This window comes from Xiphophorus couchianus, chromosome 8 (assembly GCF_001444195.1).
Source record: "Xiphophorus couchianus chromosome 8, X_couchianus-1.0, whole genome shotgun sequence".
In the NCBI taxonomy this organism is placed as follows: Eukaryota; Metazoa; Chordata; class Actinopteri; order Cyprinodontiformes; family Poeciliidae; genus Xiphophorus; species Xiphophorus couchianus.
Genome location: NC_040235.1, coordinates 14,191,143 through 14,210,643, shown reverse-complemented (window position 1 = coordinate 14,210,643; position 19,501 = coordinate 14,191,143). Strand labels below are relative to the sequence as shown.

Genomic DNA, 19,501 nt, shown 5'->3' with positions numbered 1-19,501 from the left:
TGAACAGTTCTGAAAATAAAATCATCACTTTTAATATGCGTGATATCTCATTTGCAGAGGATGTTACATTTGGTGGACAATGATATTTCAGTCTGCCACTGTTCTATTGATTTTTTGCTGCTTTTTATATCCATGCCTGGAAATAGATATTAAGGATCAAGACATCTGGGTGTATTGATGGATTCAGACCTGAACCTTTGCCTTTATCTGATGAACTTTCCCAGAATTAAGGGACTAATGTCCCAGCAAGATCTTGAGAAACTCATCCATGCCTTTACGACAACATTGTTTTCATAGTTCTGCTTAAAAGGTAAATCAGCTGCGTCTGATCCAGAACCCCGCTGCTCACATCCTCACTAAAACTAGAAAATAAAGCACATCACCCCAGTTCTAAAGTCGTTATACTGGCTCCCTGTTGCTCAAAAGAAAAGACTTTGAAATACATGTTAGTCTATAAATTAATAAATGGCTTCGCATCAAACTACAGAGGTCCTCTTGTTCAAGTCAACACCACCACCAGAAAGAAACATGGAGAAGCAGCGTTCAGTTTTTATGTTACACTAATCTGGAACAAGCTTCCAGAAAAGTACCGAAACTGTCTCCACAGTGTTTCCATGTAAAACACTTTGTCTTTTTTGCTGCGCCATACAAATAAACTTGCCTTGAGCATCTATTTTGTACATCACAGCAGAAATCGCAGAAAGTGCCATATGTCAAGCTCGCGCGCACACACAAACGTGCACGCACGTGCGCATACACGTACAGAGAGGGAGAGGGGGGGCAGGTGGGTGAAATGTGCATCCATAAAGCTGCTACAGTCCTGTAATAAGGACGTCATCTTGTTCTCCCTTCTCCAGCGTTCACGGGCTTTCTCGGGAGTGCATTACAGTGCAGTATTTGTGGTTCAGTATTTCATATCTAAAAATACCAGGGTGACCATTTTTAAAGTAGGTCCGCCTCACTTTCACAGGGACGCACAGAAACAACTGCAGGCTAACAGCACACTACGCACAGTCTGCGCGCTGCTGCTGCTGCTAGCTAAAGGTACAGCTGTTTACAACTGTACACCAGCTGCACCGTCTCTCCGTCCATCCCGCTGGAGGGACGCGGACAGCCTAGATGAACGAGCTGGTGAAGAGCTTGCCCTCCCCGACTCTCCCGGGGCTCCACCTGCCTTGTCTGGACACCCACAAGGGCTGGCTCTTCAAATGGACCAACTACCTGAAGGGCTACCAGCGGCGCTGGTTCGTCCTCAGCAACGGCCTGCTGTCCTACTACAGGTAACGGTTTCTAACGGTCAGGGCTCCACCCAATAGACACAGCGTCTCTTCAGTTAGAAAACGGAATTATTAACACCATATTTGTAAAGATGATGTCATGCAGTTTTTTGGTGATTTTTTTTTTTTGGGGGGGGGGGGGGGGGGGGATGTAAAATCAAACTTTTAGTCTTTTCTGATTGTCCCAAAAAACAAAAAGAGGAACTACTACCACAACTGGGGTGGCATCCTTCCCAGAAACAATGCGTCTGTTTTTATTTTACGTGACTGCACAGTCAGAATATTATTGAAATGTTCATTTATTTCAATATCTCAAATCACCAAGTGAAACACGTTTCATAGATTATTTACGCACAGAATTATATCTTCAGCCAATGAAAACATGACACCTAAGATTAAAAGTGAGTAAATATATTTATTTTGCATCTTTCACAAGTGCTTTATAATGAGCAGAAAGACAGAAGATGCATATAAAACATAAAAACAGAAGCATATAAAATCTTACTGCATAAAACTAGTTGAAATCCAGATTTAACAAATGAGTCTTCCACTGCTTCTTAAAAGAATCAACTGAATGAAAACTTCGCAAAGTTGTAGGCAATGCATTATATGGTAAATCTCTAATTAAAGTCATCCAAACATACTGACATATTTAGATTCAGTTATAAATAAAACCTAATTTGATAATATTTTTAATAATATAAGGTACTTGTAAGTTAGGTTACCCATCTAAGGAAGCCTGTAGTGACTGTAGGAAGAAACCTTTTAACAGGAAGAAACCTCCAGCAGAACCAGTGTACATTTGCTGCGACTAAGTTGGTGTTGAGAGGATAGAACTTGGACACTAAAGAGAAAACAGATCTGGAGTTCTTTCATTGGAAACAAAAAAAGCACACTGAGATAACAGCAGCAATAGCTCGAGGAATGTGACGCGAGTAATCAGGGAGGTGCCGAGCTAGTAATACTATCAAAACAACAGATAAAGTTTTAGAAATATGTCTGTTTTGCAGAGACAACTTTAATTTTTGTTTTTCTTTCACACAACTTTTCTTAACATATCGGTCTGGGTTGTTTTTCCATCAGGACTCAGGCAGAGATGGCGCACACTTGCAGAGGCACTATTCCCCTGGCAAAAGCTCACATCGAGGTGGGTGACACCTGTCACTTTGTGTTAACCAGCGGAGGCCGAACCTACCACCTGAAGGCCACATCTGAGGGGGAGTGTCAGAGATGGGTGTCAGCCCTGCAACAAGCAAAGGCTAATGCCACGCTCCTGGTGCATCACTCGGGTAAGACTAATGTTTTTTTCCCTATTTGATACATCTTCCCCAATATATTGTGATCAAATTTAATCATTTTGGAAATATCATTGTGTTATTTTTTTATTCTGTGTTAACGCAGACTGCCTGACCTATAAAAGAGTCTTTTTAAAGAAGCAATACCGTTCTGATAACTAACCGACTTTCTCAGAAGCCTATACTGTAGTTCAGCATTTGAAGTGTAATTTCAACATCTGAACATCAGAGGGCAGTGTTACCAAACTATCTGTGACAAGGCCAATTAAAGGCAAAAGGATATTTCCTTTAAAATTTAATTTTCTTTTGCTACGAACATGATTATATGTCATATGATATTAGGATGAATGGGATATGAATCAAATGAGCAAATGCTGAATTTATCAACTCTTCCTTTGGAATACAAGTAAAATAAAAAATCATATAGATGTGCATCCACGTCTCCCCCTCCACTCTGCAGCCTATCTCCCACCCTGTCTCCTTCAGTCTGGCAGTGAGTGCTGAATGAAATGACCTTCCTCTCCTGACTCCTCCTCCTCCTCCGGTAGAAGGAGGGGAAAAGAAAAAAAAAGGAAAAAGCGAGAGGGAGAGGCATAGCAGGCATGTGTGAGAGGCTTTCATTGAAATATTTTCCACTCATGGACTATAAGGAGATAGGAGTGCATCATTTTCAATGAGTGTCGCCTTGTAAGTAAGATGTATTTTTAAAAAATATATTCAGCAGAATAGGATTCCAGGTAGATCTTTTATGATCTTCATGTTTTTTGGGGGGGTTTAATTTGTGATTTTGTTATTGTCCCACGAGTGTCTCATTGTAGAGTTAATTTAGTTTCGCCATTGTGTGGGTAGAGACAGGTTGAATGGTGTCATAATGACAGTCCGTTTAAAAAGTAGGCTGTTAAATGCAGCAGTTATACAAATCAATGCCTCAAGAGGTGCTTGTTAGCACTCTTCAGTGCGGTAGGAAAGGGTTGTACCTGCAAGATGCAAATCAATGTTTTACTTGAAGATTTTGTTTTTGTGTCAGTCATTAGAGCCTCATTTGTAAACCTAGTTTTTTATCCTATCTGAGGTCATAGACAGTTCAGAAATCACAATATGCTTTGTTTTCTGTTTTCAATTTTGAAAGGCTTAGTGGTTGCTCATTTTATCTGGCTCTACAGTAAGCAGGGGTGCAAATCCTGGTGCGTTTTGGTGAGGTGATTATAGATTACCCTTCCATAAGCAGCCGCAGGGCTCAGTCCCAGAGCAGATTAATTGGCTGAAAGGATCAGAACAGCAGTAATTAAGTGGAGCTCACAGAAGAAGTGAGGCACCTATTGTGTGATATCCACCACATGGTAAGCACACATGAGCTTTGCATTCGCGAATCTGTAAAAATAGGTGTGTTGTGCTCTGCAAACGCACAGATTGATTCTCCTCCCACTCCATGTCCGTTATGACGCTCCCTTTATCACCTGTGGGTGTCTTCTTGTGATTTAACTATGAGTCACCATTTGCTCTCAGACTCTCCTGTGACTCCCATGTGGAAAAAACAACCCGTTGCTGCACTCATCAGCCCTGTGTGTCATTCCCCTACATGTCCATCACAGTTCTAGGATGAGCTTAATGGCTTTGCATCTCCATATGAACATGTTGGATGGCAGATGGCCTCAGAGAACTCGATTTCTTACCACCTTGAGCAGCAGAAATCTGCTAGATGTGGGTCATGGAACCATTGCAGCTTGAAGTATTTTTCACTCTCTTATTTTTAATCATTTTTCTCCAGGGACTTCACTAATCCAGTTTGCCCTGATTGTTGTTTTTTATTTTCTTCCCCTTTTAATAGGGTTTGGTAGTTTGTCTCCATGCTTTTGAACTCGTACACCGAACTATACTGGCCTAGATTCAAACCATGCACTTACGTGTCCTGGGATTTATCATGCACTGTTTTGTTTAGCAGAGAAAGTTTTGACCTAGAAACATTTTATTACGTTGTGTATATTTATAAGATGGATTATTTCAATGGCAAGAGTTGTCATACTTTTGCTCTCTTTTATTTTGTTATTTTTTAATAATCCAAGGCAAAAAAAACAACATATTTTTAAAGTAACCTAATCAGTGGTAATCTAAAATTTCTATATTTTAAGGAACAGAAGCAGCACTACATTAAATTATGGCAGATGTAAATCTTTAAGATGTTAAGCTAAATTAAAAGCTGTTTTTGTTCAGAAGTATGTGCCCCTCTTGCACGTCTCTGTACTGTGTTACATAACTACCATAAACTAGTGTATTTTGGTGAGATTTTATGTGACAAACTAACTCAAATTATTATAATTTGGCAGTGGAATAGATGCTGAAGATAGAAGTTTTTAAATTTTTTTGTGGATTAAAACTGAAGCGCTCATTTATATTCAATGCAAAATAGACCAAGAGGCTCCGTAAACCTCAATGTCCCAGTCTTGTAATAGATTCTTGTTTGGCTTTTGTCTGATCCTGTTGAAAGGCGAACTTCCACCCCTGTCCTTTGCAGCCTCTAACAGGTTTTCTTCCAGGATTGTCAGTGTGATGTGTTCCTTTTCCTCCAGACATAGAGGTCACAATGCTGCTTGTCCACTAATTTTTGCCTATAAAAAATTTTGGCTTTCATGAAAGAGTTAAACTGAGATTAAATTACACAAAAGTGGAGTCTGGTTACTAGTTAGGGGTATCCAAGAGACTAAATACAACGTAATGATTTTTTTGAGTAAATAATCCCAAAAAACACTATTTTCCTTCCACTTGAAAATGATATGCCACTTTGTATGGATCTATCAGAAAAAATCCAGATAAAACATTTTGAAGTTTGTGGTTGTAATGTGACAAAATGTTCAAAAGTTCAAGTAGAATGAAGCACTCTATATTGTAAATATGCCTTATAATGCTTAGTAATCAATCAAGTCTCCTTGAAACGCTCTGAAAGGACTAAAGACTCGCAGTTCGGCTCATGCCAGCTAGAGGAAGAGAGAGAGAGAAGAGAGGAGGAAAAGGGGTAATGTGTCATCCTTTTTTCTCCCTCTTCATCTAAAAATAGCCTTGCCTCCTGATTGCATATGCCCACGTTTCCAAGGCAACAGTGTTCATTCACAGCTTTCTGATATTTTGGAAGATAGGTTGTTTAGAGATTAGGGTGTGAAGTGCTATTATCCTTTCCCATCCGTTTCCCATTAACTCGTCTCATTCTATGTTTAGAGCATTTAAAACATCTTTTGTTAGTTTGTCTCGTGACAGACTGTGCTGTCTACTCCAATCTGGAATCTCATCATCACTAACACACAGATTGTTTTGACATATTTTGAATCTGTCAGTTTTTAAACTGCTACACTGGTGTCTCTGTGTGAAGATGACTCAGGAGATGAAACCCCTGTGCCTCAGGAGGACCGTGCCCTCACCCAAGGAGCGCTGCATTCCCTGGCCACCAAGTTGGAGGATCTGAGCACCTGTAATGAGCTGATCGGAAAGCACGGCGCCGCTCTCCAGCGCTCCCTCAGCGAACTTGAAGACCTGCGAGGGCCCACCGAAGGCACGGACAAAGTGAAAGCCGTTAATGAGCGAGCCACCCTCTTCCGCATCACCTCTAATGCTATGATCAATGTGAGTTCACACACCTCTGCTGGTGTAAAGGCTTATAGACTAAACGGATTAGCTGCCTATGTCTCTTAGTGAGGGACTGTAGCGAGGCCTCGGAGTTCGCCATATGCTTTGATGTTTGTTGTGTTCACACCTCAGGCTTGTCGGGACTTTTTGGATGTGGCAGAATCTCACAGCCGGCGGTGGCAGAAGGCTCTGCACTATGAGAGAGAACAGCGCCACCATCTGGAGGAGACCATTGAACAGTTAGCCAAACAGCACAACAGCCTGGAGAGAGCGTGGAGGGAGAATCCCACCTCATATACAGGTGAGACTTCACTGCCATTGCCACATAGATGAACATCTAGTACCTACGATGTGCAAAGCAATGTGTGTGTAAGAATACTGCTACTTAGCTGCTGGTTTGGTTTGACAACGAACACATTGTTTTAGAAGAGTTAAACTACGTTGATGTCATCTAATTTTGATAAATCTTTAAAACTCTGCCTCAAACATGAATAATCTTTATTCCATACTTAAAGAACTCGATTTTACATATTACCACCCCTTAAATAACAAGAATAAAGTGACACTTTAGTAATGATTTAATAAAGAGAGCAACAGCATGGTTGAAAAAAAACGTGTTGGGAGGTGCTGCAGCTGAACCTTATCATTTTAAACCTGAATTATCTACTCTGTGGAGGGCTTAATCTCCCTTATTCAATTATCTCTAGTGTGTTATAGGTGTTCATTCAATCAATTTGTTAAAAATGTATTTACATAATTACTTTCAACTAATTTGAAGGAACAAAAACAAAACCAAAGTTTAAATGTTTTCCCTCTCTTTCATTGATCACATTTTTGTTTTACTTGGTGGTTTAAGGTAAGGAAAAGTTTTTAGATTTGAACACGCTTTATGTTGAAGTTGATGGGATACTATATCAATGTAAAAACTATCTTGTATAACTTAGCAGCATGACTGCAATACTTGGTTTTATGTTATTGAATGAGACACGTTTGATATAGCTTTGACTTCTATCATTTGTTAAAATCTAGAAATTACAACTCACTCATTTGATTATATTATTTCATCATTACTTTTGTTCTGTTTCAGATCAGAACAAAGTGAATGCCGTTATATGTTCTGAGTAAAAAATCAGCATATCGACAATAATTATAAGTTCCAACTAAACATGCTGAGTCCTACTAACGTTTATTACATAAATTGAATTATTTTCTTATTGCATCAACAATATGACATGGAATGATGTGGATGTAATAGTGAAAACAGGGATGCTTTGTTATTATAGTTAAAAAGTGTTGTTTTCATAACTTTCTTTTGAGTATATTTCAATAATTTCCAGCAAGTTGAGATTTTAACTGTGGCCTAATTTAAATACACTGAAATCTGTGATCCTAACAGAGTTTTGGTCCAGTGATTGTCAATTTGCATAAATTATTTTTTCAAGCATTTCAACTCTAACAGGTAAGAGTTGTTGTAAAACCTGGAAGTCAGTTTATCAGTTGTAAAAACTTGTTTAAAACTTTACAAAAAAGCTGCACTTAAAACTGTTTTACTTTTGGCTGACCTCCTTGTCTATACAATTTAATTATGATATAGCACAGATAATTCTGACAAGTTAAACTTACAGATAAACCAAGCTGGTTCATTTTTTTGTTTGATTTTCTGCAGTGCCCTGACACTGACCCTTACCAAGCTACGCACAGCTGTTTGATTAAATAAAGCCATCATTACTTACTATTTTAAATGTTGCATGTCTACAGTCCTGTTAGCTTCAAATTGTTTACAATAAACACTAAAAAGATCTCTCTCAGTAATTATCTTCTGACATTTCTCATGATTCAACATTTTAATGGCAATATTAAACCAAAACAAATAAGAGCTCATGTTCTCATGCTCTTCAATGTCCAAACTTGGACATTGAAGCCTTTTATGCTAACCTGTCCCACGTTTGTTCCTGCAGGTGTGGAACGGTCTCAAGAGGGGGATGCGAGTGATGAAAATGAAGAAGCGGAGTTCTTTGATGCCATGGAGGACGCCCCTTCATTCATAACTGTGACTACCACTGGAAATATCCGACACAAGTAGGGAGCATCACGTTCAGTAGATGCGCGATGATGTCAGCTGGAGCTGTGCTTTAGTTACAGTAACAGACCTTGACATGCAGTCAGGTGACATAGGTGAAGCAGTGCCTCACCTGTCGTCATGAAGAAATAAAATCATGTTTGATTACACATGTGCTACACATGCTGATGTCTGTCTAATATATTTAATGAATGTTTGTGACATATTTAGTCTTTATGATAAACTATAAATGCACACTGAAATATGCAGGGTGAGGCAGGAAGTATCATGCTGCACTGGTAGAGGGCAGTGCTGAGCCCCATAGGCACAATGGGCAACTGATGCTCTTCTTCTACACTAAAAATACTGAAAATCATCAGGGAAAATATAAAAAATACATTTAGAATTAAGTCAATCCAGGATGACTGTAATCATTGATGATTATCTCCATTAAAGCAGCCATGTTTTTAGAAATGAAGGCAAACAAAGACGATTTTTGACTGAGTGACTGAGATACAGTATCTGTGAAGGAGGAAAGGCACATGGACTTTGTATACAAATATAAGTAAAATCATACATTTTATTCTATAAAAAAAGCCCAAAACAAGAGAAAAAAAAATTTTTGACAGAATTTTTTTTATTTTTGTTCTTGCTACTATATTGTTGAACAGCATGCAGTTTATTGGAGCATATTTAATAGCTGCTAAAACAATTAAATGTTCCAATTATGAAATATAATATTCTATTTTGAGTTTTGTTCTCACTGCATGTCACTGGCAACTAGTATTACCTTTATGTCCCACTGCCTTATTTTAGGCGCTCAGGCAGTAACCAGAGTATGATGAGTGGAGGAGTGCCCACTGACTGGACTCACAATGAGAGTGTAAGTCCAAACCATTTTAAGGCTGAATGTCAAATTTGTCTGTCTTTATTTTAATGTGTAAAAGTATTTTTACCTTTTTAACTAGATCACATCTTATCATGTTATGAATGCAAATATCTGTCTTCCCATCATCTCTGACTAGCTTTCTTGTTTTTGCTGAAGAAAACCGTTTCCACAGCTTGATACTGCCACCACCATGTTTCACAACTACTCGTAGCATTTTGTATTCAGCCCAAAAAAGACAAATATTGAAGAGCACCTTCTAAGGCAAGTTTAATATGTATACTACATGGTTTATTGTAATCTGTAAACAGGAGCTCTTATAGCTTTCTGTTGACAGTGGTCAAGAATGTACAACTAATAAATTTCCTCTCAACAGATTCTGATACATTCTGTTACTTAATTTTACTTTTGAGTATCACAGTAGAAGGGGCTGAATACAAATTTAAACCAGTTTTTAGATTTTTATTAGCTATAGTTAGCCTGGCCCTTCACAATTATTCACTACTTCATGTTGGTTTGTCCCATAAAATCCAAATAAATATATTGACGTTGACAAGGTTGTGAAAAAATTCAAGAGGTAGCTCTTATGTAAAATATATATATATTTTTTGTTATTTAAAGGACACCTCAGGCACAAACCAAATGCAGCTACGAAGAACAAGACGCAGTCGTATCCCTGACAAACCAAACTACTCCCTCAACTTGTGGAGCATCATGAAAAACTGTATCGGAAAGGACCTATCCAAGATTCCCATGCCTGTAAATCAAAATACTATTTTGCACATTTAAGAATTAGGAAGCAGGCTCTTCTTTTGATACTCTAGAGGTGAATTTCTTCTCTTCAGAAACAAATGACATGCCTTCTTGCAGGTAAACTTTAATGAGCCGCTATCGATGCTGCAGCGTCTGACTGAGGATTTGGAGTACAGCGAGCTACTGGACCGGGCGGCTCGCTGCGACTCGTCCCTGGATCAGATGTGCCTCGTGGCTGCCTTTTCCGTCTCGTCCTACTCAACCACAGTCCATCGTACCGCCAAGCCCTTCAACCCTCTGCTGGGGGAGACTTACGAGCTGGACCGACTGGAGGAGTACGGCTATCGCTCCATCTCTGAGCAGGTGAGACATAAACACATCCATCCATTGTGATTTTCTGTCACTGCACATTTAGTTTATCCATCTGAGCATTCAAACGATGTAATAGCTCGACAGTTAATGACTTTCACTGATGATACCGTTCAATCTCAGGTCAGCCATCATCCACCAGCTGCGGCCCACCATGTGGCATCAGAGCGAGGATGGACTCTGTGGCAGCACATAACCATTGATAGCAAGTTTCGTGGGAAATATATTTCTGTCATGCCGTTAGGTAAGAAGCAGTTGGCAGCAAATAAAGCAGCACCTTCTATTTGCCTCAATCTTGTAAAATGTTATAGAAAATGCAGTGTGTTAGTCTTGGCAAAAATCTTAACAAATGGAATCTGTCACAGATTTCTTGAACAAACTGTTTTTCATTGATCTAGTTTAAAGATAATGCTCATGTAATAGAAGTTTTCATATAAAGGTTTCCAAAGGTGCCAATAAGATGCTGTGTTAACAAACATTAGCCACATTTATCCTACAAAAAATCCAGACTGATTGTGTTTGGGTGTTTTGGTCTTCACCACAGGTAACATTCACCTGCAGTTCCACTCAAGTGGAAACCATTACGTGTGGAGCAAAGTGACTTCCACGGTGCACAACATCATTGTAGGGAAACTTTGGATCGATCAGGTGGGTTTCAGCTTATAAATGACAGAAATCACAACTGAAGAAGCAGAAGCTCTTTCGTATTATATCTGATGCATCTCTTCCTTTTCCTGTCCACGTCAGTCTGGAGACATTGACATTGTGAACACCACCACGAAGGACACCTGCCGTCTCAAATTCTCCCCGTACAGCTACTTCTCCAGGGAAATTCCACGAAAAGTATGTTTCAGCTACAGACAAGGAGTTGCTAAACATGCAGTAGCCAGCAGTGTTGATGCAGAGCAGAAAATGCATCTAAACATGGTTCCTACATATTTTCCAAGTCAATATAAAACACTTTCTACATTTTGCATCGGGTCTTGAGTTCCAGGTGTAAGGAAAGAAATAAGGACCAGGAAAGACTGAAAGACCGCGAAGGAAAGAACAGCAAATAAAGGATTATAGGGATTGATAATTGTGCAAAGAAGGGTTCTTTATAAAATGAGGAATGTTACAGACGTTCCCCATATTAACGAGAGTATTCTTTATAAAACTGTCAGAGGTTGTTTCAGAGCCGCTGTAACAAAGACTGCTAACAAAAGATCTATCCTGCCCAAAACCATCAGCATCTACAACTATTTGAAGAATCTTGAATAATAGGACTTACTACGACTTTTAATTTTCCTTTGGGATTACAATTTTTTTTCTGAATTTAGTTGAAGAGAAAGAGAGAGAGGAAAGCCAAGGGATAAAGAAAAGAAAAAAGGAAAGTCAAAGAAGGAAGGAAGAAAAAACAAGATTTGATTGATGGTACACTTGATATTTTTCACAATAATATACATATTTATTTTTTTCCCAGAAAAAAAACACAGAACTTTACTTTTCCAGACTTTTAAGGAGTCTCATGTAGCCAGATCTTCTTCATGCTTCTTTCTTCTCTTTCTCTAGGTGACCGGCGTGGTGGAGGACGGAGAGGGAACAGCCCATTACATCCTGTCAGGAACCTGGGATGACAAAATGGAAAGTGCAAAAATAGTGGAAAGCAGCCGGGGATGTGGAGGCTCTGAAGGAAAACAAAAAACTGTTTATCAGACTCTTCAACCCAAACTCCTGTGGAAAAAATACCCTCTTCCGTGGGTTTCTGAAATCTAAAACTTTGCTCCCGAATCTACATGACTGTCTAAGCGCACATTTGAAGACTCTTCTTTTCTGCATCTCTTCTCAGAGACAATGCAGAAAACATGCACTATTTCTCCGCCCTGGCACTGACCTTGAACGAGCCGGAGGAGGGCGTCGCCCCAACCGACAGCCGTCTGCGACCGGACCAGCGGCTGATGGAGGTGGGCTTGTGGGACGAGGCGAACATCGAGAAGCAGCGGCTTGAGGACCACCAGAGGATGGAGAGAAAAAGAAGGGAGGCACAAGCTAACCAGGCCCTGGAAGAAGGCGAGTATTTGGACCTAGGGCTGGGAGATATGAGGAAAATCTAATATCCTGATATATGTTTTGCTATATCACAATTCACAATATATATCACAATATTCTTAAATGAGCTCCAATGTTATTTTAAACTAGACTCCTTGCACCCACCCAAGTTCCCGCCCCCATTTCCCTGCTGTACTTAAATGTAAGCTCATATAAAAAAGGATGCAGTGTTTTGCTATGAACTGTCTACACTATAACTAGATAACAAGGTGAGAAATAAGTTTTCACTAAGAAAAAAAATGGCTAATCTACCACAACAATCACTTATTATTAATCGCAAAATACGCATCAAGCCTAAAAACCCAAAACTGTAACGAACTGAATGTTCTGTTCTATGTGGCGGAAATGTTTGAGTGTTTTTGGTGCTGAATCCTGATACATAAAGTTGCGTGGTTGTCAGTTGCTATGGCAAAGAGTCTACCTGTAGCGTAAAGCCGACAGAGACCAAGAATAAAAAGAATGAGTAGTTTTTAGTTATTTTTCTCATTGCATAACACTAAATGAATCATACCTACATCTCCAGGTTTTACTTTAACAGACTAGTTCTACCGCTGCGGCGCGACTATGAACGGCATGTAGAAGAATAATCTGATTAGACGGTGGAATAAATTTGTGGTACAACCTTTTGTGGCAATAGTTTTATAACATGTTTCGCAAATTACCTCATTTTGTTCGACATCCTCCATATAAAATCCAAACCATTGCCAAATTATTGACCAACGCTGTTTCTCTTTGGAACTACACTAGTTCATCTGATTCGTCTTGAGCAACCTTCTCATTCACGGATCGCCTCAAACTCTCGCTGTCACCATGTTGTTCGTTTTCTCCGCGCAGTGTAGAAAATTTTCAGATTGAGAGGTGAGAGAGACTGGTGATGCATTCATAGGGTGTCGGATAAACCATATTCGCAGTGAATTTGACGGCGAAAGTTTATTATTTGAACGACAATTTATACTCGATAGTTAAAATGGCTATATTGCAACTATCGTAAATTAAAAATATCACGATACATCGAGTATACTCGATATATCGCCCAGCCCTTCTTGGACCCCAGAAACCATAACATTTGTGTTTGGTTCCTTTTACTCTGATACCCCTAAATGAAGTTCAGTGCAACTACAGAAGTCACCTAATTAGTAAAGAGAGTCTACCTTTTGGTAATTTACCTCAGTAAAGCAGAGTATTACCACAGTTAGGTTATAAAATAATATTTCAATCTTTCAACATCTCCCGTAGCACAGTTCACTCCTTTAATAATTTTTTTTTTTTTAAAAACTCTACATTTTTCTCCACAGTGAATCATGGTGGTGGCAGCATTATGCTGTGGGGAGGCTTTTCTGGAGTAGGGACCACAGAAGTTAGTTAGTTAGATAAATAAAACAAAAGATTTGGGACTGTAGGAGGAACCGTAGCTTTAAACATGCAGTCAGAGATACAGCAGAAGATTAGATTGAGGTACTGTATATACATGCGTTGGAATGGCCCAGTCAAAGTTCAGACGTAAATAAAATTGAGAATCAAGCTTCTTACTTATTACAAATTATGGATTTTTATTACAGATTTCTAGTGATAAAGTAGGGCTAAGGGCTTTAAAAATCATAAACTTCACATTCACTTTGTGTTCACAATATTAGTATTTATATTTTGGAAGAAACAACAATATAATTTTTTGAAAAAAAAAGGGTTTCTCTTTCCTAAGGTTGTTTACCTTTGCTTTCAGGGCAAGACGTGGAAAGTTACCAGCCAGTGTGGTTTGAGAAGAGAACAGACGAAAACACAGGAGAATCATCCTACATGTACAGAGGTGGCTACTGGGAAGCTAAAGAGAGACAAGACTGGAGTCACTGTCCTGAGATCTTCTAGGAATCTGGTAGTTTTTTGGGTGGGGGGTTAGGTGGGCTTAGATGAGCAGGTGGCAGTGGGTGAGATAGCTAACTCCTCTCAGCTTCTAAAGCACAAAACCTCCAGCCTCTACTTCCTGTGTATATGTGTTCCCTCCCTGTTACAGCTGTTCTACCAGGATGCATGGCCTTGGTTGGCATACGCTTCCATGCTCTGCAGAACTTTTTATGTGAGCAATTCAAGTTTTGTGTGCGAGTGTGGGTGGACTTTAGTTTACATAGAACCAATTTCAGCACAAAACACACCTAACTGAGTGTGCATGGACGATCCTGGGGTCGTGGAGCTCCCTGGGTGTACAAGCCCCAAATGTCCTGCTCTAATCAAAGATGGAGGATATCAGTCTTTGAAAGAGTGGGACAAAAGCCTTCTTCTGTGCTGTGAAGTTGTGTAAGCAGAGCATGATTTACAGATCCTTCACATTCTTTGCTGTTTTGTGCTAGAGTGTTTTTTCAAAATTGCACCACAGTATCCTGCAGCACAAGCTGAACCCAGAGTGGCCTCTAAATACAAAGACCTCGTTTCATTGAGAGATGAGTGACAGAAACTGTGTCATTTAACACTTCTAAGCTAGTTCGCTTCAAACACAGATCAATGCAAAACCCCAGAGATCATGTATGACTGAACTAAAGGAGTTTTATTGAGTCCATGAAGAAATGAAAGTTGCAGTATTGTTGTAAATTAGTGCTAATCTTACATGTCAGAGATGGCAAAGTGGAGATTTTTGTACATCTAACAGACTATAAGAGAAGAAGATTTTGATTTTTGACCCATTTGGGCATCTAATCTAATTTGAGCAATTTCCAATGCATTACTCATTCCAGTAAAAGGCTAAACTGTATAAGTGCTTCAGAAATGTCCCTAATCTGTACAAATCTACAATTTCACAGCAAAAGCTTGCATTTTTTGCCATCTGTCTACATATTATCCTCTACAAGTAGAAATCAAATACAAACTTTTTTTTAAATTTCAAAACAAAATACAGTTTATGAAAATATTCCAACCATTTCCTGAGAGCTCAGGTGATTCATACCACTATCACGATTATTAAGCTTAATAAGGTCACACAACTCAAGCAGACAAAAAGTTACAAGCGTTTAAAGCCCTAAAAAGCACAGACTGCTTCTAACTTTCTAGATGAAACTACCCTATTAAACTTAATGATGAGGGAGAACAGCTCAATTCATAATCAGTATGATTCTTTTGGAGCCTATATGATCTATAAATGAATTGTTTTGTCAAGATGGATTGCTTTTGATGCTGAACTCTGTAAGGGTTTTAGTTGATAGGCAAATTGAACATGAAAGCACTTTTGAAGAAACATTAAAGTCTGCTGTAATGTTTTCTAATAAAGCACATAATCTCAGATGAAGAGGAGCGGAATGATCTGATCTGATTAGACAGGATGTGAAGAGCCACTGTTCCTAACAGTGTGCGCGCCGAAGGACAGATTATGAGCACCTTTTAACGAATCCCATCCCGTCAAGGTTGCAACATCTTTATATGGGAACAAATGCAACAATTCATAGACTAGTCTAAATCACGTTTGGCAAAACTGATAGAGATATGTGATTTTTCACCAGTAGGTTGTTTGAGAGGTTACTTCTTTTGATTAGGTTATAGACAAGAATAATTAGATTTTTTTCCATTAGTTTCCTTTTTTCTATCAAATTCCAAACCTGGCCTGATTTATTAAATTGATAAATGATTACCGTATTACTTATAAATCATAATTAAATTAAAATTGTGTCAGAAATTGGAACTGGAAACTGGGAATCTCAACTCATTTGAGAGCCTTCTAGATTTTAGGGTAAATACTTTTTTCCAGCACTTCTGCTTCCTGTCTACCACAAATTCTAATATTAGGTTAAAAAAATTATAATAATGTTAAACCTTCTTTTACCGCTGTTTCATTTGGTCTTTAGAGGAATATAAATTAGTCCCTTCTAACTGTTTAGGTCAAATGTTTACATTTTTGCATCTGACACTGTAAATTGAGATAGACTTAACCCAAATTTTAACAATTTATGGGCAGAATATCTTTGCAAGATTAAGAAGATTAAATGTTTACTAAAATCTAGCACTTTTTATTCTTAATATTTGGATCCTGGAATCCCAGTGTTATGATTTAAATGCAGCTGTGACTATGTGAGCCTTATGCCTCATGTTTTGTATTTTCCCCCTTACTCTACAGTAAATAAAACAAAAACTGGACGCATGAATTTCTGTGGAAACTTTTCTTAGTTCTCAGGCTGGAACATAAACTCCGAAAGCAAGCAAGTATTAAAAGTAAGATAATTTTATTTCCACAAGGTTACAAAAACTCTTTAGTTGAGAAATGGTTGCAGAGCCATACGGAAAAATCCTCAGTTTCCTTTTATGGAATCTAAAACATTTAAACCACATAAATACTTTGAGAACTCTAAAGTACATGTATTTATACCTGAAAATATGTGAAGACTTAATTTTAGGAGTTTCTCTGATGCAGAAATCAGTTCATCCTTGTGTTGCACACAATGAGAACTTAAATTGGTGCTTAATGATAATTCTAGCCTTAATTAGAGCATGTAACAAAAGAGTAATCTATAGTAAGTCTGACCTAGATACAGAAAAACGTTTTATACAGATGTTTATTATGTTCAGACTTATACAGAAGGCATTCAGGTGGTTGTTTTGGGTAACAAAGTTCGGTTTAGAATATTAATATGTTAACTACTTTCCCTATATAAAGTTTAAGAAATATAGATATTTATGAGAGATATGTATATCATATGTGTATATGTAAATATGATTTATTTTTTTGTTCTTGTTGCTTTATTAAAATGCTAAATGTCAGCAATAATGCAATATGAACAGCAACTTAAGTACAAAAAAATCACTACTGTGTCAAATTAGTATAGATTTCCATTAGATAAGTGGTGGATTAGTTGCTAATATGAACATGGACGCCCATAATAAATACCCTCCATATCTAATACTTCTGTGTATTTATACCTTACTGTGTACAATAACAGGGCATGGTTCACATATATGACTGTCCGGTTAGTTTTCACCAGTAATTAGTAACAATACAGTAGAAGTAGAAGCTCATCAGCTAAATCACTGTAAAATGTTTGACATTACGTGAATATCCATGCTTAATCACTCTTTATCTTCTGGTTTTGAATAGTCGAAACCAAACACAGCTAATGAGATGTTGCAGAGACTGAATTATGAATGTAAGAGGATTAGATGCTGTATGTCATATTCTAAAAAAAATGTATGAAATCATGTTCAAATAAAGCACAAGGTCTTCTTGACCTGCTGTAACACTGTACAGAATCCAGAGGTTTTCATCACAGCACACTCAGTAGCTATGCATGGTTTCAGAGTGCAAATGCACTTTTGTAGTGAGCAGCCTTTTGGCAATTGGTAAGTGTGGATTGCCAGTGAAACGTGATGTAAATTCACCTTTTGTGCCCAATTACCTCAGAAAGTTTCAATTTTCCAAATCAAATAAAAATACCATGAAAGAAACTCTGTGACATGGTTCATTGTCAAATCTGGGGTTTTTTTATTGTTTATCACAGTTAATAAGAAAAGCATCATTTTAATAGAGCAATGTTATTTAAAGTATTTATATGTAATTCTTTATTTTAAGCATTTTAAATTGTGTCCTGCTGCTTTATAGTGATGCACTGTTTTGTATATAATTTAATGTTACTTTTATTTTTTATAGGTATTGTATATGTATCTTCGCCTGTAATACTGACAAACAATTCAATCCCTTTGTTTTACACTATATATTATACTGCAGGGGAAATTGATGCAGAACAAGTTGCTTTAATTTTCTAAGTAGCTATATTTCTACAGGTGCTATTAATAGGAAATTCTCAGGAGATGTGACTGATGGTTCCAGTGAGAAGTCCTGAGTCCATTATATCATAAACTGGCCGGTATTAGGTGATTCCAGCAAGATTTCAGACAGAGAAGTGAAAAAACAGTTTCATAGAAAGGGATAAATAATTCACTGACATGGTGCTTGCTCACCACATGAGACTCCACTGCTGAAGAAAAAACATGCTGGAACATGTTTAAAGTTTGCTGAATAACATTGAGACAAGTGTGTAAAATACTAGAATATAGCCTGGTCACAGAGACTGAAATCAAACTATTTGGATGTCATAAAACACACTATATTTGAAAATTAAAATGCACCGCATATCACCCCCAAAACTCCATACCATCAGTGAAGATGGAGGTGGGAACATGGTTCTGTGGAGCTGTTTTCCAGCATACAACACAGGCAAGATTCATATTATTGCACAAAGAATGAGTGGAAAAATGTACAGTCTTAATAATCTGCTGTTTCATTAGAGTTTATTACACATAACTCATGTGAATTTATGGTTTGATCAGAGGCATGCAAGTAACTAGTTATATTCACTTGAGTAACTTCTTGGAAAAGATATACTTTTAGGAGTAGTTTTACTACAATGTACTTTTTACTTTTACTTGAGTAATATTAAATATTGTTACTCTTACTTGAGTAAAATTTCTAAAAAAAAAAAAAAAAATTTAACCAAACACGTATGAGACAAATTAAGACACAGTAAAGTAAGACTTTTTGTTTGTAAGCTTTTTGGTTGTAATGTTATTTTCTATCTGCTCAGTACAGTGCACTATTGCCACTGGAATAATTTTACCATGTTCTAACATAAACATACTATACTGTAAGTATTGGTTTTACAAGTATTAAATCGAAAAGATTTAATTTTGAAATGTTTCTTCTGCCTGATTTTGTGTCCTTTTTTCCTCATTTTACACTTTGATATACCATAAATTGCAGATTACTTAGTTTTTTGGTCTTTTTGGTGATATACGTTTTAAATATCAAATAAAACATGCTGATTTAGCACTCAAGTACCCTTTTACCAAAATACTGTTCTTTACTTAGTTGAGTGATTTCTTGGATACTTCAATCAATCAATCAATCAATCAGCTTTATTGTCAATTCCTCTTACATGTCCAGACATACAAGGGAATCGAAATGACGTTTCTCACTATCCCACAGTGATACAAGACGGGGCGTTACTAACATTGAGTAACAATAAAAGACACAGTCTAACTAAAATTATCCTAAACAATTAATAAATAGATGTACAATAACTAGACATATAGCGTAAAAAGTTTTACAACTGAGAATGTATATGTATATATATAAGTATATAGAGATGTACAGATAAAAAAGTGGTTGCAGTTGTGCAAGGTTCTGGGTTTC

General features: G+C 37.7%; 1 protein-coding gene and 1 long non-coding RNA gene across 2 annotated transcripts; one reads left to right on the top strand and one right to left on the bottom strand.

Annotated features, from left to right (window-relative positions):
- The first annotated feature begins 792 nt into the window (after positions 1-792).
- On the top strand, positions 793-17,752 carry osbp2a (oxysterol binding protein 2a). The gene is made up of 14 exons (XM_028025392.1): positions 793-1,280; positions 2,361-2,566; positions 5,934-6,184; positions 6,320-6,488; positions 8,146-8,266; positions 9,063-9,129; positions 9,754-9,891; positions 10,003-10,248; positions 10,378-10,498; positions 10,799-10,902; positions 11,002-11,097; positions 11,806-11,990; positions 12,083-12,303; positions 14,063-17,752. Exons 1-14 carry the CDS (start codon positions 1,120-1,122, stop codon positions 14,203-14,205), a joined length of 2,229 nt encoding a protein of 742 aa, XP_027881193.1. The 5' UTR covers positions 793-1,119; the 3' UTR covers positions 14,206-17,752.
- LOC114149486 (uncharacterized) lies at positions 1,706-19,351 on the bottom strand. Its single transcript, XR_003596515.1, has 3 exons — positions 19,198-19,351; positions 12,598-12,605; positions 1,706-1,715 (listed from the first exon to the last, which is right to left on the bottom strand). It is a non-coding gene; the product is annotated as an uncharacterized LOC114149486 (long non-coding RNA).
- Between the last annotated feature and the right edge of the window lie 150 nt (positions 19,352-19,501).

Coding starts and splice junctions, on each gene's coding strand:
- osbp2a (XM_028025392.1), top strand. CDS start 1,120: ATGAACGAGCTGGTGAAGAGCTTGCCCTCCCCGACTCTCCCGGGGCTC. Junction 10,249..10,377: donor ATCGCTCCATCTCTGAGCAG/GTGAGACATAAA, acceptor GTTCAATCTCAG/GTCAGCCATCATCCACCAGC. Junction 11,098..11,805: donor CCAGGGAAATTCCACGAAAA/GTATGTTTCAGC, acceptor CTCTTTCTCTAG/GTGACCGGCGTGGTGGAGGA.